The sequence below is a fragment of the Pan troglodytes genome, chromosome 1 (assembly GCF_028858775.2).
Source record: "Pan troglodytes isolate AG18354 chromosome 1, NHGRI_mPanTro3-v2.0_pri, whole genome shotgun sequence".
Lineage (NCBI taxonomy): Eukaryota > Metazoa > Chordata > Mammalia > Primates > Hominidae > Pan > Pan troglodytes.
In genome coordinates, this window is record NC_072398.2 from 75,663,128 (window position 1) to 75,689,576 (window position 26,449).

At 42.9% G+C, this 26,449-nt stretch overlaps 1 protein-coding gene and 1 long non-coding RNA gene across 16 annotated transcripts in view; one reads left to right on the top strand and one right to left on the bottom strand.

Annotated features, from left to right (window-relative positions):
* The window catches only part of TNFSF4 (TNF superfamily member 4), a 304,161-nt gene that overhangs the window by 45,921 nt on the left and 231,791 nt on the right, over positions 1–26,449 (top strand). Inside the window, exon 1 of one of the 15 annotated variants that reach the window (XM_063811325.1) lies at positions 19,279–20,448. The exons of 6 other annotated variants lie outside the window; for them this stretch is intronic. In XM_063811325.1, the coding sequence (XP_063667395.1) occupies positions 20,404–20,448 (45 nt within the window). In that variant the 5' untranslated portion in view covers positions 19,279–20,403. Of the gene's footprint in view, positions 1–19,278; positions 20,853–21,094; positions 21,145–26,449 lie in introns of those variants that run through there. 8 more of the 15 variants (XM_063811312.1, XM_054673364.2, XM_063811318.1 and 5 more) reach the window with 8 other exon arrangements.
* LOC134810092 (uncharacterized) lies at positions 4,400–16,264 on the bottom strand. Its single transcript, XR_010157299.1, has 3 exons — positions 15,876–16,264; positions 14,009–14,152; positions 4,400–5,755 (listed from the first exon to the last, which is right to left on the bottom strand). It is a non-coding gene; the product is annotated as an uncharacterized LOC134810092 (long non-coding RNA).

Genomic DNA, 26,449 nt, shown 5'->3' on the forward strand with positions numbered 1-26,449 from the left:
GCAGGCTCACGGAGGTGGCTTCTCTCTGCAGGCTGATTTTGGGCCCCCAGCAGGGCCCAAGGCCCAACAATCAGCGCATGGCTCTTAATTCTGTGCAACTAACAAATCCCGTCCCAGTGTGCTGAGAGCGCCCTCTAGTGCCCAGAAACTTCCACAAGAATGGAGTGTAAAGACCTTTAAGGACCTTCATCAGGAAGGAACCACCATACTTTTGAATTTCAAGCCTAACCTGAAGATTATTATTTAAGGAAACCGACAAATTTTCTCAAAGAAATTATTGTATTGGAAAATGTTTAGAATGCAAACACATTCTCCAAAGAAAACCAAAGACAACTACAGTGATTCATTTACTTTAGGTCTACAACAACAAAATATTAATTTAACAATACAAATAACATGCTCTTTAGCTCTTTGAAGGATGGCAATGAGGAAAACTGGAAAATAATGATCTAGCAATTACTGGCTGAACCACATTCTAAGAAATGTTAAGATAACAGGTGAACATTCAAAATTCAAATTTACCACTTTGGAGGCTGCTTATTTGCATGACAAATGGATTCTTTGTTTTACAGAAAGGCTTTCTCACAGGCCTGGGTTTTATTACCAATTAGCCTTAACCCCAGCAGAGCTTTAATTAGAATGCAAAGGGTTTGTGGGATCTGTGGGCACTGGAGGAAGAATGTCTTATGTTGAGATTTTTATAGGATTAAGTACACAGCCTCTGAGTTACATCTGCTATATATAGCACAAATTATATAAACGTTGGTATTGCCTGTCACCTAATACAATTATTTGTACAGACAGAGTATGACATTAATTCCTGCAGTGAACAACTCTATAGACCCTTCACCCTAATGTGTCCATTTAAATGGAGCCCTATTTGCTATGCACACACTTTTTCAAAGAATCTGTTAGAGAATGTGAATACCAAGTTATAAGCAACAAAAAAGAAAGCAACAAAATATAATGAAATCCCCATTACATCCCTTTGCCCTATAATACTTTCCCTTGACTTTGCTATAAGCATTCCTCTGGCATTCCCACTCCTGACCCACAAGATTATTAAATGTTTATTGTCTCAACTAACTATGCCAACAGGTTCGTAATATCGATACAGAGAAAGTGGAAGACTCTGTGAAAGTTATTTACATTAAACATGCAAGTGTAAAAAAGGATTGTTGAGCAACAGGAGTGAGCTAAGAAGGCAGTTGTGAATTCTGTGCATTCAAGATGAAACAATGTTATTTGTGTGTGTTAGCTGCCTGGCTGAGTAAATAAAGAAGATTCAAATTTGGCGCAGCTGTTCTTTCTCAGTGCTGCCTGGATATTAGATTCCCTGCAACCGTCTGTGTGCTTAGACCCCGCGTTCCATTGCGTAGGGAGCTGGCAGGCCTTTTTTTTAGCGGAATGCAGCTGGGAGCAGGAAGGGTGGAGCCTGCTGGGGTTTGACTCAGCAGCTGTGGGCGAGGCCCTACACACTCTGTCTTGAGGACTGTGATAAAGGTTAAAAATAAAGGATAGCACTTGAGTGGGCTTCATAAGGAGTAGCAATCTAATTATAGGGCTTATTTTTACAAAGCAGCAGCTGACAGCGTCAGCCCAGCACGTCCTAAAAGTTCTTACTAAGACAGGAAGCTGCTACATTTGCTATGACCAATGTCACTTTAAGGGGTCTTGGCAATTACATTCTCACTCAACTTTTCCTTCTGCAACAAGGATATATGAGGGGGATTAGAGGATATTGCAAAAGCTCACCTTTTATTCAGACCCAATTAAAAACTAAACCCACTAAATCAACTTCCTCTCTTCCTTCTCAAACATTTATAAAGCGCCACCACGCGGCAGGCACGGTGCTGGGTGCTGCCATTCACACCCCACATGGTCTTTTCCCACAGCTGGTGGAGGTTGTGGCATAGCCTGTGCTCAGTCTTGGATCTGTCTCTTGAGGACCAGTTTCTCTTTGGGGTCTTGTTTCCAAGAGCCATGGAGAATGAGCAGAGCAGCATCTAACAAAGGACGGGGTCCCCTCTCAGCTTCTCTGTCTTCACAAGTGAATGTCACACATTTTAAACTAGAACTCTTTCTACTTATTTAGCACCTAACAGATGCTACGAGAATTCTGGTTACTTTTCTGTTTGGGTCGGGAGTACATGTCTAAGTGTGACAAATGTGAGCAGATTATTTGGAGAGGTGAGGAAATACAGGAAAGAGGGGGGCCAGTCTTTTCTCTCTTTTGGAAAAATAATCATTTTTCATAGAAACCAGATACTTTCATAATACTCTTTTTTTTTAGAGAAATGTTTTAACATGAAAAAAATTTCAAAGATACATACAAGTAGAGATAATAGTGTAATAAGTCCCCATGTACTTTTTGTCCAGCTTTAACAATTAGCAGCATGTGGCCTGATCTTGTTTTACACATATCCTCTCTCCTGTATTATTTTGGAGCAAATTTGATATGTTCTTTCTTTCTTTCTTTCTTTTTTTTTCCTTAGACAGAGTCTTGCTCTGTCACCCAGGCTGGAGTGCAGTGGCACAATCTCGGCTCACTGCAACCTCCGCCTCCCAGATTCAATCAATTCTCCTGCCTCAGACTCCCGAATAGCTGGGATTACAGGCACCTGCCACCATGCCTGGCCACAAGTTTTGTATTTTTAGTAGATACGGGGTTTCACCATGTTGGCCAGGCTGGTCTCGAATTCCTGACCTCAGGTGATCCTCCTGCCTTGGCCTCCCAAATTGCTGGAATTACAGGCATGAGCCACTGCTCCCAGCCAATATGTTATTTCATCTGTAAATATTTCAATATGTAGTTCTATAGATAATAATTCCTTTTCAAAAAGTAACCACAAAACAATAAATTCACCTAACATTAGCAATAATTCATTAATATCATAAACTAGTCAGTATTTAAATTTATAATTATCTCATAAATGCATATGCACATTTTTTACAGCTTGTTTGAATTAAGATAAAAATCAGCTGCACATATTATAGGTGGTTCCTTTTTCTCTTAAATCTTTTATTCCATAGATTCCCCTTCCATGTCCCTCTCTGTTTTGTTATCCTGGCAATCAGTTGAAAAACTGAGTACTTTGTCCTGTAGATTTTTATGGATTGGATGCCTGTGGTCCTCTGTAACAGTATCCTCCATTTTCTGTTTCTTGTAAATTAGTACAGTCATGCCCCTCATAACAAAATATTCTGTCAACGATGAACCATTATGGATGGTAGTCCCATAAGATTATAATAGAGGTCGGGCGTGGTGGCTCACGCCTGTAATCCCAGCACTTTGGGAGGCTGAGGCGGGTGGATCACTTGAGGCCAGGAGTTCGAGACCAGCCTGGCTAACATGGCAAAACATTGTCTTTACTAAAATAAAAAAATTAGCCGGGTGTGGTGGCGGGTGCCTGTAATCCCAGCTGCTTGGGAGGCTGAGGCAGGAATCGCTTGAACCTGGGAGGTGAAGGTTGCAGTGAGCCAAGATCGCACCACTTCAGCTTGGGCAACAAAGCAAGATTCTATCTCAAAAAAAAAAAAAAAGATTATAATGGAGTTGAAAGATTCCCATTGCTTAGTTATGTAGCCATTGTAACATGGTAGCACAACACATTACCTTTTCTATGTTTAGATATGTTGCAATACACACTATTGTGTTACAGTCGCCTACAGTTTTCAGTACAGTAACATGCTGTACAGGTTTGTAGTCTGGGAGCAATAGGCTGTACCATATAGCCTAAGTGTGTAGTAGATTATACCATCCAGGTTGTGTAAGTACACTCTGTGATATTTACACAATGAAATCACCTAATAACACATTTCTCAGAATGTATTGCTGTCGTTAAGGGATGCATGATTATAGTTGACTCTAGAGACTTATCAGAGTCAGGTTTCATTTTTCTGTCAAAACGACTTCATACATGGTAGAAAAATCTCATGTCTCTCTTTTTTCCCGATGACATTCTTTACACTGTCAGTGTAGTTTCTGAACTTAGCTGCAATCTGTAAGAGAGGGTTTCTTGACTTCATCACTATTGAAGTTTTGTACCAGCTAATTCTTTGTTGTGGGGTCAGTGGGGGGGCGGGCTCTCCCATGCATTGTGGAATGTTTAGCAGCATCCTGGTCTCTACCCACTAGATACCAGTAGCAGCCACTCCCCAGTTGTGACAATCAAAAGTATCTCCAGACATTGCCAAATATCCTTTGGGAGGGTAGGGAAAAATCATCCCTGGTTGAGAACCACAGCTGTAGACTAACCATCAGTTATTCTGAAAGGTTATCTGTCCACAGCCTTTAACGTTTCAAGTGCTAATCCATTGACCATGAGACCTAGGCCATTCACTATGATTATTGTATTGATTTTTTGTTGGTGCTGTGACAAATTACTACAAATGTAGTGGCTTAAACAATACAAATTTATTATCATACAGTTCTGAAGGTGATGAGTCCAGATTGGGTTTCACAGGGCTAAAATCAAGGCATCAGGAGGGCTGTGTTCCTCCTGCATGGCGTTTTTCTTTGTCTTCAGAGCCTACAGTATAGCATCTTCCAGTCTCTCTCTCTCTCTCTCTGACTGTCTTGCATCCCCCCTATAAGAACCCATGGGAGCTGTGCGCAGTGGCTCACGCCTGTAATCCTAACACTTTGGGAGGCTGATGCAGGAGGATCATTTGAGCCCAGGAGTTTGACAGCAGCCCTGGCAACATAGCGAGACCTTGTCTCTACAAAAAAATGAAAAAATCTGCTGGGTGTGGTGGTGCGTACCTGTAGTCCCAGCTACTCGGGGCCGAGGTGGGAGAATTGCTTGAGCCCGGGAGGTTGAGGCTGCAGTGAGCTGTGTTGTGTCACTGCACTCTAGCCTGGGTGACAGAGCAAGACCCTGTCTCAAAGTAAAATAAAAATTTAAAAAATGAACCCATGGGATTACATTGGGCCCACTGAATAATCCAGAATAATCTCTGTATTTAAAAGTCCTTTATTTAATCATAGTTGCAAAGTCCCTTTGACCATGTAAAGCAGCACATTTACAGGTTCTGGGGATTAGAATGTTAAAGCTCAGAAAACAACACTCCTAAGTATGGCATTTTGACATGCTGAGTATTTTGAACTAAAGAAGCAGCCATGGAAGCAAGGTATCTCTGACCACCTCCTGCCCGCTGTCTCTTGCCTATCTGCCTCTCCTGAAGCACAGGGAGGAAATTTTTCTGAAGTTCCCATATCTGACAAAGGGAAGCACTTTTTCTGAAGTTTCCGTATCTGACTAAGGGAAGCTCCTCCAGAAGGAAGCAACTGACTTGAGCCCCACTCCCTATAATCTCATCAAACAGGGAAGACTGACTCGCAGGAAGGAACGTTAGAGTTGACGCCACACCCAGAGCCCAGACGAACTTTGTTCCAGGTTATTATCTGAGTATATAAACTTCTATTGATACAGCATGTTGGATTATTGGGTACTCACTTTCCTGTGATGCTCCATGCACTTGATAAGTCTATATGCCTTTTCTCCAGTTAATCAGTCTATTATCAGTTCATTTTGAAGACTCAAACCTCAACAGGGGAGAGAAAGAGTTCTTTTGCCCCAGTAAGGACTTTCACATCTTTTGGGGACCATATCCACATAACTGAGGCCAGAATGTGTGAAAAATTCATCAAGAGATTTACAAGGAATGAATGCAGGTTGTAGAATGTGGGAACAGTCCATGGTTTGGTCACAGTGTCCAGGCTCAGCCTCCTCGCTCTAGTTCATAGAACCACCTGGAACACACAAAGGCTGTGAGTGCATTAACCATTTACTCTATCATGTTTCTTTCTTGAACAGGGCTGAATTTTTAACTGCCTGATGTCCTTTTCTGTCTGTTTTTATGATTGCTGGCTCCTCCAAGTGTGTCCCAAACAGATTCATTGACTTTGCTTCTAAATCTGCTCTTCTTCCCCATATCACTAGTTGTGTTAATGGCTTTGCCATCTTCCTAGAGCCAGATTTCAACCTCATTATTTACCTCATCTAACATGCAATTATTTGCTAAATCCTGGGGATTCCATTTCCATGGGAGCTCTTCAATCTATCCTTTCTTCCCTATTCCCAGTGCTATTCTCTTATTTCAGGCCTCAAGTTGCTTTTTGTGGATTATGAAATAGTCTTTCTAAATGACCCCCTAGCCAGTCTCCATAGCTTGTTTTTCCTTTTCTGTCAATGGTCACACAGAAACAGCTATTCTTATGAAGCACTCTAAGTCAGTAATACCCTTAACCCTCAAACCACTCCCTGAGCTGCACTGAGCCAAGTGTAAGCCAGAAGGCAGAAGTTCAAATTCACAACCTATAAAAAAATACCAAGACATCATCGAAAATCAAATCCACAGGGAACTTTTGTACCCAATTAAAAGAAAGGAGAGGACTCAGATTAGCTGCAGGGTCATATGTGGCTGGGTGGAATATTGACAATTCCTGGGACAGTGGAGGAAAGGCTAGGAGTCATTGCATGACTCAATGCTCAACCTCTCCTTTGAAAAACTTGAATATTTAAAGAATAAGAAATATTTAAAGAATCTCTGATTGAAGGGGTGCCACCTTATTGCATGCCTGAAAATCCACCTGTCTGGTCGCATTCTTCAGATGAAGCAACTGAGGCTCAGAGGATTTAAGTAATTTGCCTGAGGTCATGTAGACAGTAAGTGGCAGAATTGGAATTCTGTTTTAGGAATTCAAAGTTTCATATTCTTTCCACTGTATGACCTGGTTTCATCCATATTTGCAACTTCATTTTCCATTCTTTTCTTTTTATCTTAATGTTGCAGTAAAACCAAATTCCTCACTCTTTTTTTGTGGGACCTGGAACTTTTCCACCTTTATATCTTTTCTCATGTGGTTCCCTCTGCCTAGAATGGCCCAGAACCTATCTTAAGCCGTGAAAATTGTACCCTTGAAAATCCAGCATCAACAGCATTGCTTCCAGGAAGGGAACAGACAGTTTCTCTCTGGCTTTAATGCACCCCTTTCATAAGAACTCATAGAATCACATTGGGCCCACCGGCCCACAAAGATCCCTACTTTGAAGTGATAAGCACTAGTAGCAGCTCATAGCTTGTTTATGGCTGTTTCTAGTTTGTGCCTTTCATTATAGATAGTCATGCATAGGTCTTCCTCTTTTAGTGAACACATTGTTCACGAGGGAAGAGCTGTGTTTGATTCATCTTTATGCTTCCCATAGAGTCTTGCCCATGAGAAGCACTCAAAATACGTATGGACGAAAGAAGCAAGTAAAGAGAAGAAATACTTTGTCCAGAATTGTCTATTTCTTTCTGGTATGGTCTGAATGTGTTCCCCCAAGTTCATATGTTAAAACTTAATCACCAATGTGATAGTATTAAGACCACAGGCCTAAGTCCTGAGAGCAGAGCCTTCCTGGATGGAATTAGGGTCCTTACAAAAGAGCTTGAGGGAGTGTTTGTTCTTTTCTGTTCTTCTGCCATGAGGATACAGCATTCACCCCCCTTTTTGCCCCTCTGTCCCTCCCACCATGTCAGGACACAGTGCTTAAGGTACCTCCTTGGAAGCAGAGACCAGGCCCTTTCCAGCCACCAAACCTGCTGGCACCTTGATCTTGGATTTCCCAGCCTCCAGAACTGTGAGAAATAAATTTTTTATTATTTACAAATTACCCAGTCTCAGGTATTTTGTTACAGTGGCATAAACAGATGAAGACACTCTCTAATTATAAAGGAATTGCCGAGGATAATATTAAAGGCAGACATAGAAGATAGGCATAGTTTTGGTTCACTTTGCTTCTGTGTCTTTGTACAAATTGTTACTTCTCCATCACCGGTGGGATGTTCTCCTTCCTACCCCATATGCTTCCACCAGTTCACAGCTACCAGTTTCTTCAAGACCTGGCTCAAAGCCTAGTCCTTCCTAGGGGACTTCTTTCCTGAGTCCAGACCACTGCAGTTGCCCCTTTATCCACTGGTCACAAGGCATCCACAGAGGCTGACAGTTGCTACCTGATCATCATCACCAGTCATCAAGCTGTTATTGCATACTTGGTATATGAAAGGCTCTATGTCATGTGCTGTGGGGGAGGGAGGGAGGGAGAGCTTTGCAGAGGAGGTGGGATTCAAGCAGGGTCTTGAAGGCTGTGTTTTAATTAAAGAGGTGGAAAAGAAGGGGAATAAAATAATGCACAACATTGAAGATCAACTTCTACTCTTCTTGTTATTGGCTATATAATTTTGAGAAAAATCCTTTAATCCCTGTGGAAATCCATTTTCTCATATGTAAGGTGGGAGTAATAAAATCTATTATTTTAGATTTAGGGAGGGTGCTTATGAGGATCAATGTGAAAGCCCCATGTATTGGTGAGAATGAATTTATTTGCAAGTGATATTAATAACTTAATTAAGATATAACATGTAAGGAGGCTGAGGCAGGAGAATCACTTGAACCTGGGAGGCGGAGGTTGCAGTAAGCCGAGATCTCACCGCTGCACTCCAGTGTGGGCGACAGAGCGAGATTCCGTCTAAAAAAAAAAAATATATATATATACACACATATATGTACATACATATGTACACATATATACACATATATATGTACATATATATACACACATATGTACACATGTGTATATATGTACATATATGTATGTATGTAACATGTAACATCTCTTCAGTGGTTAACATGAAGCTGACAAACCTCCTTTCTCCACGACATCAACTCTCTCATCTGGTGGTGTCCACTGTCTTACTCCTGTTGGTTGAAGATGGAAGAAGTCTTGCATTTATACTTCCTTGTGCAGGGGCCCACATATGGGTGTTCCGTCATTCCAGTAACTTTACATTGCTTGGTAATTGACTGGTTTTCCAAAGAAAAGGGAACTGAATTGTCTCCCCCTCCTCTGCACACACTTTGTTGTTTTAAGTCTGCACCTTTGCTTGCTGTTGCCTCCACTGCTTGGAATGCGCCATCTTCTCAGCCTCAGCCTGGTCAGCAGTTACTGGGTCAGTAAGAGTCAGCTGAGGTCTCACTCTACGAAGTTTCCCTGACCTCATTTTGACCTCCTAGACTGGCCAAGGTTCCCCTTTTCTGTACTCCCATGCCGTACTGGGTATTGCTCTCTCCAGTGCACAATTATCACACCATACTACAAAGATCTGCCTCTCTCACTGGGCTCTCCATCCCTTTAAGGCTGGCACATAGCACTCACTCATGACATGGTTGTTGAATGAATGAATGGCCTTTCTCCATTCTCTCCCAGTCCTATTTTTTTTTTTTTTTCACTCTGGGCACCACCATTCCTTCTCTCTCATTCTGCATTGTTTATGGCTTGTTAGTTATTAATGCAAAGCCATTTCTGGGTCTCTAGACCCATTGGTAATGGCCATTGGTAATGTCTCTAGGTGTTAATAATAACACTAGCTCACATTTACTGAGCACTTACTATTTGGCTGGCACTGTTCTAAGCACTTTGCATGTTTAAACTCCTTTAAACGTTCCTTTGTTGCCGCTTTTTTTCTGCTAGGGACTAACCTTGACATTGTGGGGGAGAGGTGTTCTGGTATAGCTGTGGGACTGTAACATGGCTTTATTTTCCTATTATGTGCAGGACAGTAAATCCTGCAGAGGAATACAAGTTGACTAAGTCTGTCATCACTCAAATACTGGAAGATATGGCTGGGAAAAAACCAACAACAAAAAGTTTTGATATCCTCATAGTGCAATGACATTACAGTTTTATTTTGTTTTGTTTTTTTCTTTATGCGTAGTTCTAAGTTACTGTATTATGTTTCAGGTAATTAAGCCAGAAGAACAAATTGGGATGGACTGTTGTATTTACATTTCAGTTTACTAGAGGTAGCCTTGAAATAGTTACAAAAATATGAATATCAGTGGGGAAAAGAATAAGGGGGATTTTCATTTTTTTTTTTCCAAAAACAATAAATTGGCAAGGAAGACAGATACGGGAAAATCAGTCATGAGAATTTGTCTTTCAGTGACTCTTTCTTGGCTGGGAAGAAAAGCTTTTCTTCTATTTAGTTGAGAACAGTGACAAGGGTTATTTTACTTGAGGATGGCAGATTATTTTACCAGCAGCTGGCAGATGAGAAGAATTCCCTAGACAACAAGGAGGGGCAGTATGGTAGGGAGGGAACCCGGTTCGGAGGGTTTGGGGTTCACAGCTCCACAGTGCTGCTTACCAGCTCTTAGCCTTCATTACATTGCTTACCTTCCTGGAGGTTCAGTTTCCTTATCCATAAAATGGGGGTCAGGTTGCCAAATTTATCAAATAAGAATCTAGGATGTCCAGTTAAAGCTGAATTTCAGATAAATAATTATTTTTTAGTGTAAATATGTCCCATAAAATATTTATGTCCCATGCAATAACTATGTCCCTAATGGTGCGTGGGACATATGCTAAAACATTATTTGTTGTTTATCTGAAATTCAAATTTAACTGTGCGGCCTATATTTTTTCTGGCAACCCTAAATGCGGGCAGGGGCAGTGGTGGTGACATGAGTAATTATCTTGTAGGGATGGTGTGAGGATAAAATAATACCGCAGTTAGGTTTTATCACAGTGTGTAGTCTGTGTGTAGTCAACACATAACTATAAGTAGTGACTGTAACATAACTGTAACTTGTGTATAGTAAAAAACAAATGGATATTATTAGTATAATAGTTATTATTAATAAAGGTCTTTAAATGACAATTGGCCATACAGGGAGCCTTTGGGGAAAAGTTTCTGACTCTAAATTAAGGGAAGGTAAATTATGATCAAGATCTGGGAATAAGATTTAGACTTACACAGTAATAATTTGAGGAAGAGAAAGACTTAGTAAATTAGTTATGTAATTACATAATTAACAACTTGGGAGGTTTTCTTTACACGTTTATTCCCTAGGGCATCATCTTTAAATTATATTTAGTTTTTGCTAAGTTGACCAGTTTGTGGTTTTAAGTGTTTACTTTCTTTTCTTTTGAAATGTAGGGAAAGCATATTTGACATCATCTTAAAGAAATTATGTAGCCGTATAAAACCGGAGGGTAGGGTCTACTGGCAAGGAAAAAAAAGGCCTTTACTGCCACCTGGTGGCCGTATTCTTTAACTGCAATATGCCTAAGTGAGGCTGGAAAGGAAAGCGTTGGAAAACATGCTAAACCCAGAGGGCACCAAGGCCGTGTCATGACAGTAAGAGCCGTCAAGTACTGTGTCCTTTCCCTCAGTTCTCAATCTCTCACAGCTTGAGGCTTGAGAATTAGCAGCTGGCTACGAGAGGTGGAGGAGAGAAAATGGTGAAGTCCATGCCTTCCTCCTTGGTACCGAGTTTCCAAACCTGAAGTGAAGGAGTCTGAGAGGGGAGAAGCTTCAGGTTGAGTAGACTGTTTTTTACTTTTTTTTTTTTTTGTTTGTTTTAAAGAGCCTCTTTATTTAATGGCTCAGAGTGGCTAGAAAATCCGTGGTATTGGTTAGCTTTCATCTCAAGTGCAGGGACAAGGCAAATCCAGAGAGAGGAGTTGAAAGGACAAAGAAAAAAGAAAAAAAATTGCTTTTTACGTGCATTTTGCTGCATGCAGCTCACTCAATAAACATGCGTTAAATGCATAAATATATCACGAGGTAAAAATCGGGGGAAAGGTGATGCACTGATGCTGATAGAGGACAGGCAAACTGCATTCCATTTGGACCGCAGCCTCTCATCCCCCCCCACCACACAAACTAAGGTCAAAATCAGGGAGGGAGTCCAGGGTAAAGTTATCAGTAGAGTCAGCTCTAGGAGCTATAGTTAATCTATTTTAAAAAATCTTAAAAAACCCATAAGTCCATTATAGCAGGGACATAAAGCAGTCCTAGCCTCCTGACCCTGACCCAGCCATGGCAATCAGGGCTGCTTCCTTTTATTCTCCCTTGTGTCCTCATGGGTCTTTCCAAGCCCTGCAGGGAAGGTTGGAAGCTGGTTCCATCAGTGCCTCTCCCCCAGCTTCCACCCTCCTCTCTCTTCTGTGACCTCTCAGTTTTCCTTCTCTGTACCCCAAATCATGCCTGTCTTAGTCCATTGCTGTAACAGAATTCTACAGACTGGATCATTTATAAAGACAAGAAATTTATTGCTTATAGTTCTGGAGGCTGGGAAGTCCAAGCACATGGTGCTGGCATTTGGTGAAGGCCTTCTTGCTGCATCCTCACGTGGCAGAGGGCATCACATGGCAAGGGGGCAAGAGCAGGCTTGTCCGCTTGGTTTACTCTAACTCTTCTTTTTTTTTTTTTTTTTTTTCTGAGATGGAGTCTTGCTCTGTCACCCAGGCTGGAGTGCAGTGGTGTGATCTCAGCTCACTGCAAGCTCCGCCTCCCAGGTTCAGGCCACTCTCCTGCCTCAGCCTCCCAAGTAGCTGGGACTACAGGTGCCCGCCACCACACCCGGCTAATTTTTTTGTATTTTTTTGGTAGAGATGGGGTTTCACCGTGTTAGCCAGGATGGTCTCGATCTCCTGACCTCGTGATCCGCCCGCCTTGGCCTCCCAAAGTGCTGGGATTACAGGCGTGAGCCACAGCACCCGGCCAGGTTACTCTAACTCTTCTTATAAAGCCACCAGCCCCACCGTGGGGGCCACACACTCATGGCCTTATTTAATCTTAATTACCTCTCAAAGGCCCTACCTCCAAATGTCATCGATATGTGAATTTGGGAATTAAGTTTCCAGCACATGAAATTTGGGGGACACATTCAAACCATAGCAATGCTTAACCTTAGAATACTGCCTGGCATCTGCCCAGGCTTCCACAGCCACTACCTCTGGGACATGTTGGGATCTCTATTTACATGTAAGGCTCGCCATGACCATTACACATCTGTGAGTCAGTGTAGGGTCCTGGTGGAAGCCCGGTCTTGGAGTCCCTCCATTATGTTTGCTACCCTGGCTCTCCACCTTCAATTTCTGGCTTCTCATTTTGGACCATGATGATTTTCTTGTTGTTAATTTTTTTTTTTTTTTAGTATGAAAGTTTTCAAGACGCCTACAAGTGGAAAATGCACTCCTCCCAGCCAAATCAAGCTTCGCCAGATTCCTTACAGCTGTGTGCAGTGAAATGACTAATGAAAGAGCCCTCTGCTGCTGGTGGAACTTTCACATATGGCACTGTTATGCCACTCAGCAGGACCCGACCCTGGTATTTACATATTGGATGTCACCCCAAAAGCCCCTGACCAGGGGGTTTCCGGGATGTAATAAGAATGCCACTCTGGGCTTTGGAAGGTGCACCGTATGCACACCCATACTATAGGGCAGGGGTTAGCATTTCAGACCCCTGTTCCTCCCTTGACAAGCAAGTGCTTTTCTCCAGGGAAGACGTTCAGGTTCATTCATAGATCCATTGGTGCCGTGGGCAGCTCAGTAACAATAGCTCTGCTGCCTACCAGCTGCTGGTGGAGGTGTTGAGAATACCTAATGAGGAAGTCAGGGCCCCTGCGTGCTTCAGCAGAGCTGGATGCCTGGCATGGCAATCAATGGACACAAACCTTTGGATAATTTCCGTCCTTGGCGGTGTATTCTATAGCATAGGTATGAAGTGGGTGCTCTGGGAGCTCAGAAGAGGGGCTCTTCTCTTAACTTATGGGTGGCCAGGGAAGGCTTCCTGGAGCTCAAATGACTGAGTGGAGTCTTCAACATTAAAAAAAAAAAAGAAAAAAAAAGTGCTTCCCTCCCACCCCCAGTTAAAAAGGTAATACACCTCATTGAAATAATTTAAACTTTACAGAAATGTGTTCCTTTAAAGTTCAGAGAGTAAAGAGGAAGTAATAAAGCTGAAATAGTAGAATTTCTAATTAACTGGAGCCTGTAGCTTTCTTCCTGAAAAGGGAGTGGTGTGTGTGCATGTGTGAGTGTGTGTAGGTGAATCTGTAAAGGATGGAGTAGTACTAAAAAGAGGGAGGTGAAGACGGAGGTGAGATCTCATCTTTGTGCCCTGAACCTCTTTGTTATAATGTCAGGCAATGAGAGAAATCAGTACTCACCCTCTATGGGACTCTGGCTTTTTCAAACTTGGTTTTCTAGGTTTTGGTCTTGGTTATTGATGGCTTGTAACTTCAGAGTCTCATTGCTGGCCACGCTTCCACGTGGTTTATTAAGATGTTTTCCTAAACAAAATTGATCTCTCCCTAAAAAAATTATAGGTCTAGCTGTAAGATGTTAACAATATTTAACCTGCTACAATGCCAATAAGAGTTCTTGTTTATTGAAGACTTTTTTTGCACCAGCTATGTGCTAAGAGCTTTACATTTGTTACCTCATAACATCAACCCTCACACGAACCTTATGAAGCGGGTATTTCATTATTCCCACATCCCAGATAAGGAAGCTAGGATTATTATTGCTGTACCCGCAAAGCTGATAATCAGTGGGGCTCGGCCCCAAACCGAGGTGTCTCTGACTCCTGGGTCTATGCTCACAAATGCACCATTCCTCTGCATTATTTCTCAAAAATATTTGGCTATAGGAGCATTTTCAAAAGTGAGCACCACTTACCTCTTAGTACCGTTATTAGCATTCCGTGGGACACAATTTGGGAAATACTGCCCCAGGAAAATACTGCCCTGTCTTTAAAATAGAGATAATAATACAATCTCCATATTGTGATGATTAAAAGACGTTTCAGGAAATGGGTGCTGAGGATACTTACCTTCCACCAGGAATGTGTGTGTGCTTTAAAAATAACATTTGTGGCCGGCCACAATGGCTCACAACTGTAATCCCAGCACTTTGGGAGGCCGAGGCGGGTGGATCGCTTGAGTCCAGGAGTTTGAGATCAGCCTAGGCAACATGGCAAAACCCTGTCTCTACTAAAAATACAAAAATTAGCCGGGCATGCTGGCGCACGTCTGTGGTCCCAGCAATTCAGGAGGCTGAGGTTGCAGTGAGCCAAAATGACATCACTGCACTCCAGCCTGGGCAACAGAGTGAGATCTTCTCTCTCTCTCTCAAAAAATAAATAAATAAATAAATAAATAAAAATAAAAAAATAACATTTATAATGTCCTCAGTGAAAGGAAGCAGTGTTTTGGCCAGGATGATAATGAAGATATTGTTACTGGGCTGGGAGACCCTTGGGCCCTGTTGGGGAGGGCCCTGTAAGCTGCCACTGCCCACCCTCCACAGGTGCCCCTTTGGTCCCCTTCCCTCTCCTCTGCCCTCTGGTTCTCTCCGTCATCCCTCTGTAGTGCTTGTCTTTGTTCAGGAAGATGCTCCATTTGCCTGCCTCTGGGCAGGGGACTTGCCTTAAACCACGCTGCTGCCTACTCAGGCCAGCCCAGGATGTCTCCTTTGCAAATTTGGACCATGTTCTGAGCCCCAGCTGTAGGCCAGAGGTCTGTGACATATTGGGCAGACCACCTACAGCCCAGCTGCTGCCACTGCTTAGCCTACATGTGCCCAGAGAGCTACACTATCACCACCCACCACATCTCACCGACAGACCCTGCCTTTAGAGACAAGGACCAACCTAGGAGAGCCTGGGTTGGCTCTACCTCCCTGGGCATTGATTTGGACAGCTCACCAACTCCCAAAGGAGCCAATCTTCTGGCCTGGTTGGCTCCCAACCTACTCCCTGCCCCATCGGTTTGCTGCAGGGGCCCGGTGGACCTGGCAGTCCCACATCATGACATTCCTTTTCTTCCATGCACCAGTTTTGCACAGCTGTCATTTTTCTTTCATAATTTCATCAGTCCCACAGATACGCACATTTAGGCAAAAATACTATGAACAAAACAGACAAACAAAAACAGGCCCTCAACCCAGCTCCTGAATACCAGTTAGAAAGAGCATTTTCATTCTTCTCAGTAAATATCAAGCATACTAAAAAAGAAAACAAATTATTTCACTTACATTCTTACTTGCACCTGTGAGGGAGCCATTGTTACTGTCATTTCATGCATGGAAAGGCTGAGGGTCACAGAGGTTAGCTGATTTGCCTAACGTCGCAGAGCTGAGAACACCAAAATCAGGGCCAAAATAATTATCCAGTGTTTGTCCCTCTGCCAAGTGCTGCCCCTTGGACTTGGGGCCCTCAGGCCATCAAGACTGGGGCCCTTTGCTTCTGGAGTGTCCCAAATTGATAGTGTAAGGGTGGTTCCGATTGAGTCTGACATGCTGCTAGGAACCCTCTGTTTTCTTCCCTTTATTCTCTTCTATCTTCCTTTTCCTAAGGCTCATCCCACTGTCCATTCTTCATAGGCTTCAAGGTGCTCTTTGACTTTTCTCTGTAGCTAGGCCATGGGACTTTTAGGTGTCACCCATCCTCCCACCCACTCACTTGCCTCTTGACAGTGCACCAGCTGAAGCACAACTATGTGTTGGGGAGATATGTAAGGAGAAATGTGAGACGTGGTCTTGCCCCTAATAAACTGTTAAAGAAAAATTATCCTGATATCTGTGAAAAACAGCAACGAACACTTTATTCAAGGCTATTGCAATAAGGGTCAAGATGATTGCAATAGGTGAGAGGATTGAAACCCAAATACATCAGGGATAAGGGGGGATTTACAGCCAATCAGCACGCTGGGGGAGTGGATGGAAAATTACTAACAGGAACTTGATTAGGTGGAGGAAGAGGAGCTTGATTGGATGTTGAGGGTGAGAGAATCTCAGTAAATGGACTTAACAAGATTCATTGCTAAAACTTGGCTCATCAGGTCAAGGGCAAGGCCTAGTTGAGAAGAAGGCTTCAGGGAACCCGACTAAAGTTTGGTCAAGGAGGGAGTCTTTGTCAGCACTCACAAAGTCATATGAGAGTCAGGACCCAAACACAGGACCCAAGGTGCTACGAGGCAGTGATGTGCCAGCCATGGCATGGCTGAAGCTTGGAGAGGAGCCAGTGGATATATCTGGGTTATTCCATCCCCTCGCTCCAGGGCTGACTGGCAGTCACACTGGCTTCATCTCAGGTTCATTCATTTCTCACTGCTCTATGATACACCATACTTTTCTTCTACTTCATACTTTGAAGCTTGAATTTCCAAGATTTGATAAGAAAGACTGAAAACCATAAGCAGACTGAAAAGTGCCAAGGCTTTATCTAGATCTTGGACAAGAACTTTAACCTCATGTTTCTTGTTTGCAATATTGAGACAATACTTGTTACCGATTGAATTGCGTCCCCCAATAATTCATTTATTGACTTAACCTGCAGTATGACTGTATTTGGAAACAGGGCCTCCAAGAAGGTAACGGTTAAATGAGGTCATAGAAGGTGGGGCCCTAATCTGGTGTCCTTGTAAGAAGAGGAAGAGATACCAGAGATCTTTTCCTCTGTGCACACACAGAGGAAAGGCCATGCAAAGACACAGTGAGAAGGTGGCCGTCTGCAAGCTAGGAAGGGAGGTTTTACCAGAAACAGAATTTTCTGGCATCTTGACCTTAGACTTCTTACCTCCAGAACTGTGAGAAAATAAAAATGTCTGTGGTTTAAGCCCTCCAGTCTGTGGTACTTTGTGATGGCAGCCTGAGCACACTAGTACAATACCTATCCTGTGGGTTTACGATGAGAACTGAACATAAGGTGAGTTGAGGACCTAACTGCAGTTCACACGTTGGCTTGTCCCCCTTTCCTCCTGTCATGTGATTTGTGGGGTGTTAAGTGTCTTTTGCCAGCAGACACCTTCCTTGTGACCATATGATGGTGTGGAAAATTCACACAGTAGAAGCATTCTTTTGGATTCAGGCTTTGCTTCTCTGTATAAACTAAAAGGGGGAATTTTCTGAAAGCATGTTATTATCAGTTAGGATTCCTGGTTTCAAGCAGTGTACATGAATTGGTTGGTTTAGGCCAAAAGGAACTATTGAAAGGATATAGACTGGGGTACAGGATTGGCAGGAAGGATGGAGGATCAGATGTGGGGCCTGCCAGCTGGCAAAAGGGCCAAACATCACACCTTAGAATGGGGCGTGAGGACTGCAGGGCTATGCTGCTGGGCGCCGGCTGCTGCTGCTCGCTCCTCTGACCCTGTGAACACTGGCCTGCTGTGACACTGCTGGACTAGACTCTTCTATGACCAAGTCCTCCACACCGATGTGCCCTGTGGTCTCTGTGATTCTGGAGCGCTGCTGTCTCCTTGGCTGAGCTTAGATCATGAACACTGGCATTTTCGGCACTGAGAGTGGGAGGCAACTCTGCCTCCTGTCAAGATTCATAAGGTGGGGAACTTCCCCAAACAATTAAAAGCAGGCTCAAAATGCCAGATGGTCAAAAAGAATAACAAGTTCCCCCACAGATATAGGGAAACCTTTCAGAACCCCCACATAGGAAGTGCAGCTTCACTCACAGGAGTGAGAACAAAGAATTGGAAAGCCGACGGCTGGTTACTCTGCATCTCTCTGCCCCTGTCTGTCTGTCTCTGTGTCTCTGTCTTTCTCTCTCTCCTGTATTTTCCAGCTCCACTTGCTAAAGGTAAGGCCCACCTCTGTCCTGACCATTAGAAATTAGTTGTCTCCCTTAGAACATCTTTTTCCTCATCTTCTGCAAATACTTCTCAATCCCCCTTGGAGATTCCCTCCTCTGTCCATTTTTGGTCTGGGTGGGCTCCATCCTCAGCCCTCGGGATGGGCCATAGGACCCCGTCCCAAGCCAATCAACACACTGTATTCCCTTGGATGCAGGAGTGAGTATGTGACCTAAACAGCCTCGATTCCCACCCCCTTTTTTATTGAACTCAAACTTATCTGTTGCAAAGTGTACAAAGTATACAACTTGATGAATTTTACATAAAATCCGTTGTATACACCTGTGGAATCATTACTGAGATTGAGATACTGATCATTTCCATCAACCCAGCACCTCCCCTTGTAGTCCTTCTCTGTAATACTCCACTCAAAGATAATCACTATTCCGACTTCTGTTACCATTAATGGAAATTTTACCCATTTTTAAATTCTATATGAATGGAATAATATGTAATCTTTGGTGGCTGGCTGTTGATCTTTCTGTTATTGACTTGCAGCAGTTCTTTATTTTGGATATGAGTCCTTTGCTAAATACATATATTGCAAATATATTTTCTTAGCTCATAGTTGCGTTTTGACTCTCCTAACGATGTCTTTTTAGGGATATTAGTTCAAATCGTTAGTCTTTCCTATGGTTAATGCTTTTAATTGGTTCTATTTAGAAAATCTTTCTATTTAGAAAATCTTTTAATTTGTTCCGTTTAGAAAATCTTTGCACACTCTGAGATCATGCGCAAGTTAATGACTTTGAAGGACGAAGAAGTAAAATGTTTTTGTTGCATTTGAGATTGTGAGGCAGTGAGGCTGAGCCAGAAACGAAGACAGAAAGCAGATAGACTTGTAGGGCTGGCCTTGAGATGGGGCACTGTCACAGGGTGAGTCTGAGCTTTGCAGGCACTGTCTATTTACTATAGTTGTGGCTGAAATCAGAGGCAGGCCAAGTGGATGAGACATGGGGCAGTTGACCTCAGAAGAGATTCCTTTAACTATTTCCTTTTTTTTTTTTTTTTCTTGAGATGGAATCTTGCTCTGTTGCCAAGCTGGAGTGCAATGGCGCAATCTCAGCTCACTGCAACCTCCGCCTCCCAGGTTCAAGCAATTCTCCTGCCTTAGCCTCCTGAGTAGCTGGGATTACAAGTGCCCACCACCATACCCAGCTAATTCTTTGTATCTTTAGTAGAGACGGGGTTTCACCGTATTGGCCAGGCTAGTCTCGAACTCCTGACCTCGTGGTCTGCCCGCCTCGGCCTCCCAAAGTGCTGGGATTACAGGCATGAGCCACTGCACCTGGCCAACTATTTCCTTTTTAAAATTTTTTTATTTTTATTTTTTGAGAGAGTCTCACTCTTTGGCCAGGTTGGAGTGCAGTGGTGTGATCTTGGCTCACTGCAACCTCTGCCTCCTGGGTTCAAGTGATTCTCATGCTTCAGCCTCCTGAGTAGCTGGGATTACAGGTGTGTGTCACCATGTCCAGCTAATTTTTTTGTATTTTTAGTAGAGATGGAGTTTTGCCATGTTGGCCAGGCTGGTCTCAGACTCCTGGCCTCAAGTGATCTGCCCACCTCAGCCTCCCAAAGTTCTGGGAATACAGGAGTGAGCCACTGCACTCAGCCTAACTATTTCTTGATCAAATATTTTATTGAGCTCTTCTGCTGCAAGATGACATCCTCATGGAATTTATATTCTAGAGGATTTTAGAGATTATTTTAAAATACCTTCTTATAGTCCAGATTAGGAAGCCAAGGTGAAGACATGAAAAATAATTTGCTTGTCATCACAGAGCTAGGGAAGAAGCACAGCTAAACCAGAACTACAGCTGGAACCCAGGTCTCCTGGATTGAACTGTCCCCGCCCCTGCCCCTGCCCCTGACACTAGTCCAGCAAAGAAAGACCTGAGGGGTGCTGGTGATGAGTGATGACTGCTCTGCCTCAGGCTGAAGATAGAAGCAGCCTATCTCAGGTGGGTGGAAATTTTCCTTTCTTCCTTTGGCCATGGGCAAAGTGATATGCCCTGGTCCGCAGCAACAGAGACTTCAGGAAGCCCACACACGTCAAGCGGCCAAAGCGGACCAGTGTCAGCAGGGGGAAATCAGAGGGACTTCCCCCAAGTCCTTCCTGTCAAAGAAAGAAGCATGAGAGGCCTTCATGAAGGTGAAAACCACACATTAAGGACTAGTCCAGACTGGGTACATGTCTCCCCAGTGCAGCTGCTACCCCTTGGGTTTTACCCCAGGACACTGGGTTCCGTCCTGTCATGGTGGTCAGTGCTGGAAAGCTGGGGTTTAAAGCTGTACACAGAGCTTCAGGCAAGTCCTAGGCCAAAGTTCAGTCCAAGGAGCACCAAGGTCTTCTCACTAGCAGCAGGTAGGAAATGATGGACATTGGATGATAACCTGGAGGCCAGTGACATGGTGAGACCACTTCTGACTCCCTCATTTCCCATCTCTTACATCACATCTCCACCACGTGGGCTCACTTAGACATGCTCACAACTATTAAGGTACCACTGGGGGCTTCCTATGACCAAGTCCCTTTAAATATCTTTTGAATGTTCCCTCCCATTGTGAGAGGAAGGTAGTAATAAGGTGGTACCAAAATAGAATCTTGACACCCATTTACAACTTTTATTTGAGAAGAAGAAATGGGGAGTTGATTAGTGAGTATACGGAGAACCAGTGAGTGAGTGAATGTATATATATATCTATTTACTTTCCTGGGCCCCAGTAACCTTATTCCTTGAATTCCTGTTGAACCGCAAATTTAGAGCTTCTTTGTAGGTTAGTCTGGTGATTCACTGTTGGTTTGTGGGTGTCAGACATGCAACTGTGACAGCTGTCATCATCTTCTGTTTATGCTGGATTGTGGACTTCTTAAGATCAAGGCCTGTGTCTTTTTTTATTTTTTATTTTTAAATTGAGGCAGTGTCACACTCTGTCACCCAGGCTGGAGTGCAGTGGTGCAATCACGGCTCACTGTAGCCTCAACCTCCAAGGCTCAGGTGATCCTCCCGCCTCATTTTTTGATTTTTTGTAGAGATGAGGTCTCACTATGTTGCCCAGGCTGGTCTCAAACTCCTGGGCTCAAGTGATCCATCCACCCTGGCCTTCCAAATTGCTGGGATTGTAGGTGTGAGCCACTGCACCTGGTTTTTTAAAAAATTTAAGTTTACGTTTTATTGAAGTATAATATGTATACAGAAAAGAGTACAAACCCTGAATGCAGCAGGAGGGTGTACATGTACATAAAGGACTTACACCTGTGCACTCAGAGCCTAGATCAGGAAGCATGGAGAGCTGCGGGAGCTCCTCAGGGCTTACTGCCAGCCACCACTTCCCCTTCATCCTCCTGCCAGCGTAACCACTGCCTGCACTTCTCACACTGTAGATTAGATTTGCATGTGGGAGTCATATTTTTATGCCAGAAAAGAATACTTGATTTTTAAGAAAAAATCACTAAAAGCAAATGTCCTTCAGGGAATACACAATAGTTCAGTTATAAATTCTGTAGTCTTGGGCCTTACCTTAAAAAGTTTGATGACTTTCAATTTAATTTTTTCTTCTTATTTTGAAATAATTTCAATCTTAAAGAAAACTGGCAAGAATAGTATAATGACTTTTTTTTCTGAACTGTTGGAGAGGAAATTATTGCATGATGCCATATCACTTTAATATTTGAATGTATCATTCCTGGACCCAAGGACATTCTTCTATATAAAAATAATACAACTATCTAAGTTATAAAAGTATTAATAACATTAATACATTACTAACATTGAATCTGCAGACACCATTCCAGTTTCCCCAGCTGTCCCAATAAATGTGATTATCGCAGAAGTTCAGGATCAAGCACTGCATTTGGTTGTTGTGCCTCTTTGACCCTCTCAGAGTAGGGGAGTTCCTCAGTCTTTCCTTGATTCCATGACCTTCACATTTTAGTAGATTACAGTTATTCTGTGGAATGCTCCTTCATTTGAGTTTGTCTCATATTTCCTCAGAATTAGATTTAGGTAATGCTTTTCATTTTTGGTAGGAATAGCAGAGAAGTGATGCTGTGTATGGTCTTCTCATTGCATCCTACAGGTGGTGCACAATTTCAGTTTGTCTTATTAATGGTGATGTTCACTTTGAAAACTTAATTAAGAGGTGTCTGCCAGTCCTCTTCACTGTAAAATTATTATTTTTTAAAAAAATTTGTAAATATTTTATGGAAGGTACTTTGAGACTATTTAAATATCCCATTCTGGCCAGGTGCAGTGGCTCATCCGTGTAATCCCAACTCTTTGTGAGGCCAAGGAGGGTGGATCACTTTAGGCCAGGAGTTTGAGACCAGCCTGGGAAACATGGTGAAACCCCCCGTCTCTACTAAAAATACAAAATTTAGCCAGACATGGTGGCGCATGCCTGTAGTCCCAGCTACTCGGTAGGCTAAGGTGGGAGAATCACCTGGGCCTGGGAAGTTGAGGCTGCAGTGATCGAGCCACTGCACTCCAGCCTGAGTGACAGGAGTGAGACCCTGTCTCAAAAGAAAAAAAAAAAACTCCATTCTGCATGAAATGTTCATCCATTAGTTTTAGCATCCATTGATATTTCTTGTCTAAAACCATACTATTATGACGGTTGCCAAGCAGTGATTTTTTAATTTAATTATCCATTCTGCATTTAATTAGTTGGCATTCTACTATAAGAAAAAACTTACTTTCTTCCTTATTAATCAATCAATTATTTATATTAGTATGGACCCATGGAAGCTTATTTTATCTATTGGGTTCTAATCTGTTTTCATCAAATTGTTCCCAATTTGGCCAGTGTTCCTATCATTCTTTGTATATTTTCTTGCCTGTTCCTATCATTCTTTGTACATGTCCTTGCCTTCTGGAACAACAAGGTATTCCAAACTCATCTTGTAATTTTCTTGCCATTTCTCCTGAGGGGCCTGGCTCTTTTTCATGGAAAATGGTATTTAGAAGTTGTCTTAGTCTGTTTGGGTTGCTATAACAAATACCATAGACTGGTTAGCTTATAAACAACAGAAGTGTATTTTCCACAGATCTGGAGGCTGATAAGTTCAAGATGAGGGTGCCAGCATGGTTGGGGTCTGATGAGGGTTTGCCTGTGAGATGCAGATTGCCAACTTTCTGGCTGTATAAGGGGCAAGGCAGCTCTCTGAGCCTCTTCTATAAGGGCATGAATCCCATACCTGGACCTCTGCCCTGATGACCTTATCACCTCCCAAAGTCCCCACCTCCTAATACCATCACTCTGGGGGTTAGGATTTAAATATATGAATTTTGTAGGGGATAAAAACTGTCAAACCATAGCAGAAATAAAAATATGGATGATAGCTGTGTTCATTGCTATTGGGATGTCTCTGCTCCCAGGCTCTCAATGTATAGAGCTAGGACACACACACACACACACACACACACACACACCCATTTACATCTAGTTTTATATCTGTATATTACAGGAAAGCATGAATTCATGCTGATAGTGATGATTTTAATCTAACAGCAGCACAGATTCATTCTAGTTTTCACTTTCCAGATTTGTAACTTTTTTTTTTTTTTTTTTTTTGAGGCAGAGTCTTGCTCTGTCACCCAGGCTGGAGTGCAGTGGCATGATCTCAGCTCATTGCAACCTCCACTTCCTGGGCTCAAGTGATTATTCTACCTCAGCCTCCTGAGTAGCTGGGATTACAGGTGTGTGCGACCACACCCGACAAATTTTTATACTTTTTTATGGAGATGGGGTTTCGTCATATCGCCTAGGGTGGTCTCAAGTGATTTGCCCACCTCGGCCTCCCAAAGTGCTGGGATTATAGGTGTGAGCCACCGCGCCTGGCCAGATTTGTAACTTCTTTTTCTGACTGTGAGAAGCTGGTTACCTTGATCTACCCTCAGGTTCTGACATTCCACACGGACTGTGCTAATATCCTCCTCATCCTTCTTGGGCCCCAACACCCCACGTCAGGCTGTTTGGTCTGCTTTTCTCCCCTCCCGCACCACCTGCCTCCCCAGTGGCCACCGCCTTTGCTCCCTGCACAGCCATCAGCCTTACTCCACTCAGGTGCCAGCAGTCTGCACCGAGTGATGCAGTCACCCTTCTCATCCTGCTGCTGCTGTAATATCCTGCCTTGCCATTGCTACTGTCTCCCCATCCCCCCAACTAGATTCCCCTCCTCGCCCTGCTCAGAACCCAGTACCACCCAACAGGCCGCTGTCACTGTTCACTTTCACTTTCACCCCACGGCCACAGGCTCTCCATTCGGAAGCTCTCCATAATTACCTCTCAGGATTCCCACACCTGGGAATTCTCCCCAGGTCCCAGCTACTTTGATCAGCTCCTTTGAGTAACATTTGGACCGATTCATTCAGGACAGGAGGCAGGAAGACAGAGACTGTCGCAGGGCAATCGCCCCACTGGGCACAACAGACACAGAGCCCAGGGCCCAGGGTAATTTTAGGGTCCACGACAATGTTTTCATATTAATTGCTTTTAAATTCTGAAGAAATAGTGAGTATAATAATTAAGAACATAGCAATGAATCCGGCCTGAATTATATTTATCTTTAAGACAATGTAAAATAAAAATTTTTTTTTTTTTAATGGAAGAAGGGGTCCATGAAGGCAAAAGTGCCTAGGACTCATGGAAGTTATAATGCAACCCTGTAATGTCTTCGTTAGCTATGTAGGCCAAATTCCCTGTAGAGTTCCTGGAACATAGTAGGTATTTAATAATTTTTGTGAAATAAGTAAATAAATTAGTGGTCAAGCACTGGGGCATATAGCTCTTGTTTTTCCTATGGCAGACAAGAATAGAGTACAGTAAATAATAATTAATGATGACCTGTTTACTCAAATGAGTGCTTTTTTTCCCCCTAGTAGTTCAGAGCTATCCATATATTTATTTGTTGATTCAAATATTTATTGAGTGCCTACTATATGCCAAAGCCCTGCTTCCTTTGAGTGTGTTTGTATGGTATTGCACAATGTCTACCTCAGTTTTGGGAAAGCAGGGTGTGTCTACAAGAATATAGCCTTGAACTAACTTGCCAGTGTGAAAACTGATCTGGGCCCACCCTCCTTACCAGATAACTCAAATGCACAGGGCCCACAGGTGAGAAGTGGGTCGAGATCAAACTCTAGATCCAATAACACACACCCACGTGCCATGCAGCCTTTTCTGTCCTGTTGAGATGAGCTAACTCCATATTTCGCAGTATGAGTCACAGTTGAAAATGCCTACAGCATCATAACTGGTTTAGTTACTAGTTCTGTCAATTGCTTTTTAAACAATAATAAAATCAAATCCAATGCTCATGCTGGAAATTTGGATTTATCAATGAGGTACAATGTGAGATGCATGAGATGTTTAGGGCCAGAATTGTTTACCATCTACTCTTTTTATGTAATCTTTGAAAACTTGACAACTTCATTGTGCCAATCTTATTTAATTTAAATGAGTTGTACATAATTCAGACAGTGAATAAACCTAAATTTACCTTGGTACTATGGAAAGGTACCTGGCAAACACATTAATAATGTGTGTATACTTGATTGTATAAGAAATGTTTCATATACTTAAAGTAACATCCCACTTTCAAGTGCCCTCAAATATCTTGGCACAGTGGTTTCCATGTGAGCCCTTAATAGATTCTGGCTCAGGGATTTGTAAACTGTGACCTGTGGGCCAATTCCAGCCTGCTGCCTGTTTATGTGGCCTGTGAACTAAGAATAGTTTTTATACTTTTAAGTGGTTGAAAAATAAAAGCCAAATATATTGTGATATGTGAAGACTATATTACATTCGAGTTGCAGTGCCTGTAAATAAAATTTTACTGGACCCCAGCTACACCCATTTTGTGTGTTAGTGTGGCTGCTTTTGTCTTATGAAGGCAGAGTTGAGTAGTTGCAATGGAAACCATATGGCCCACAAAGTCGAACATATTTGCAGTCTAGCCCT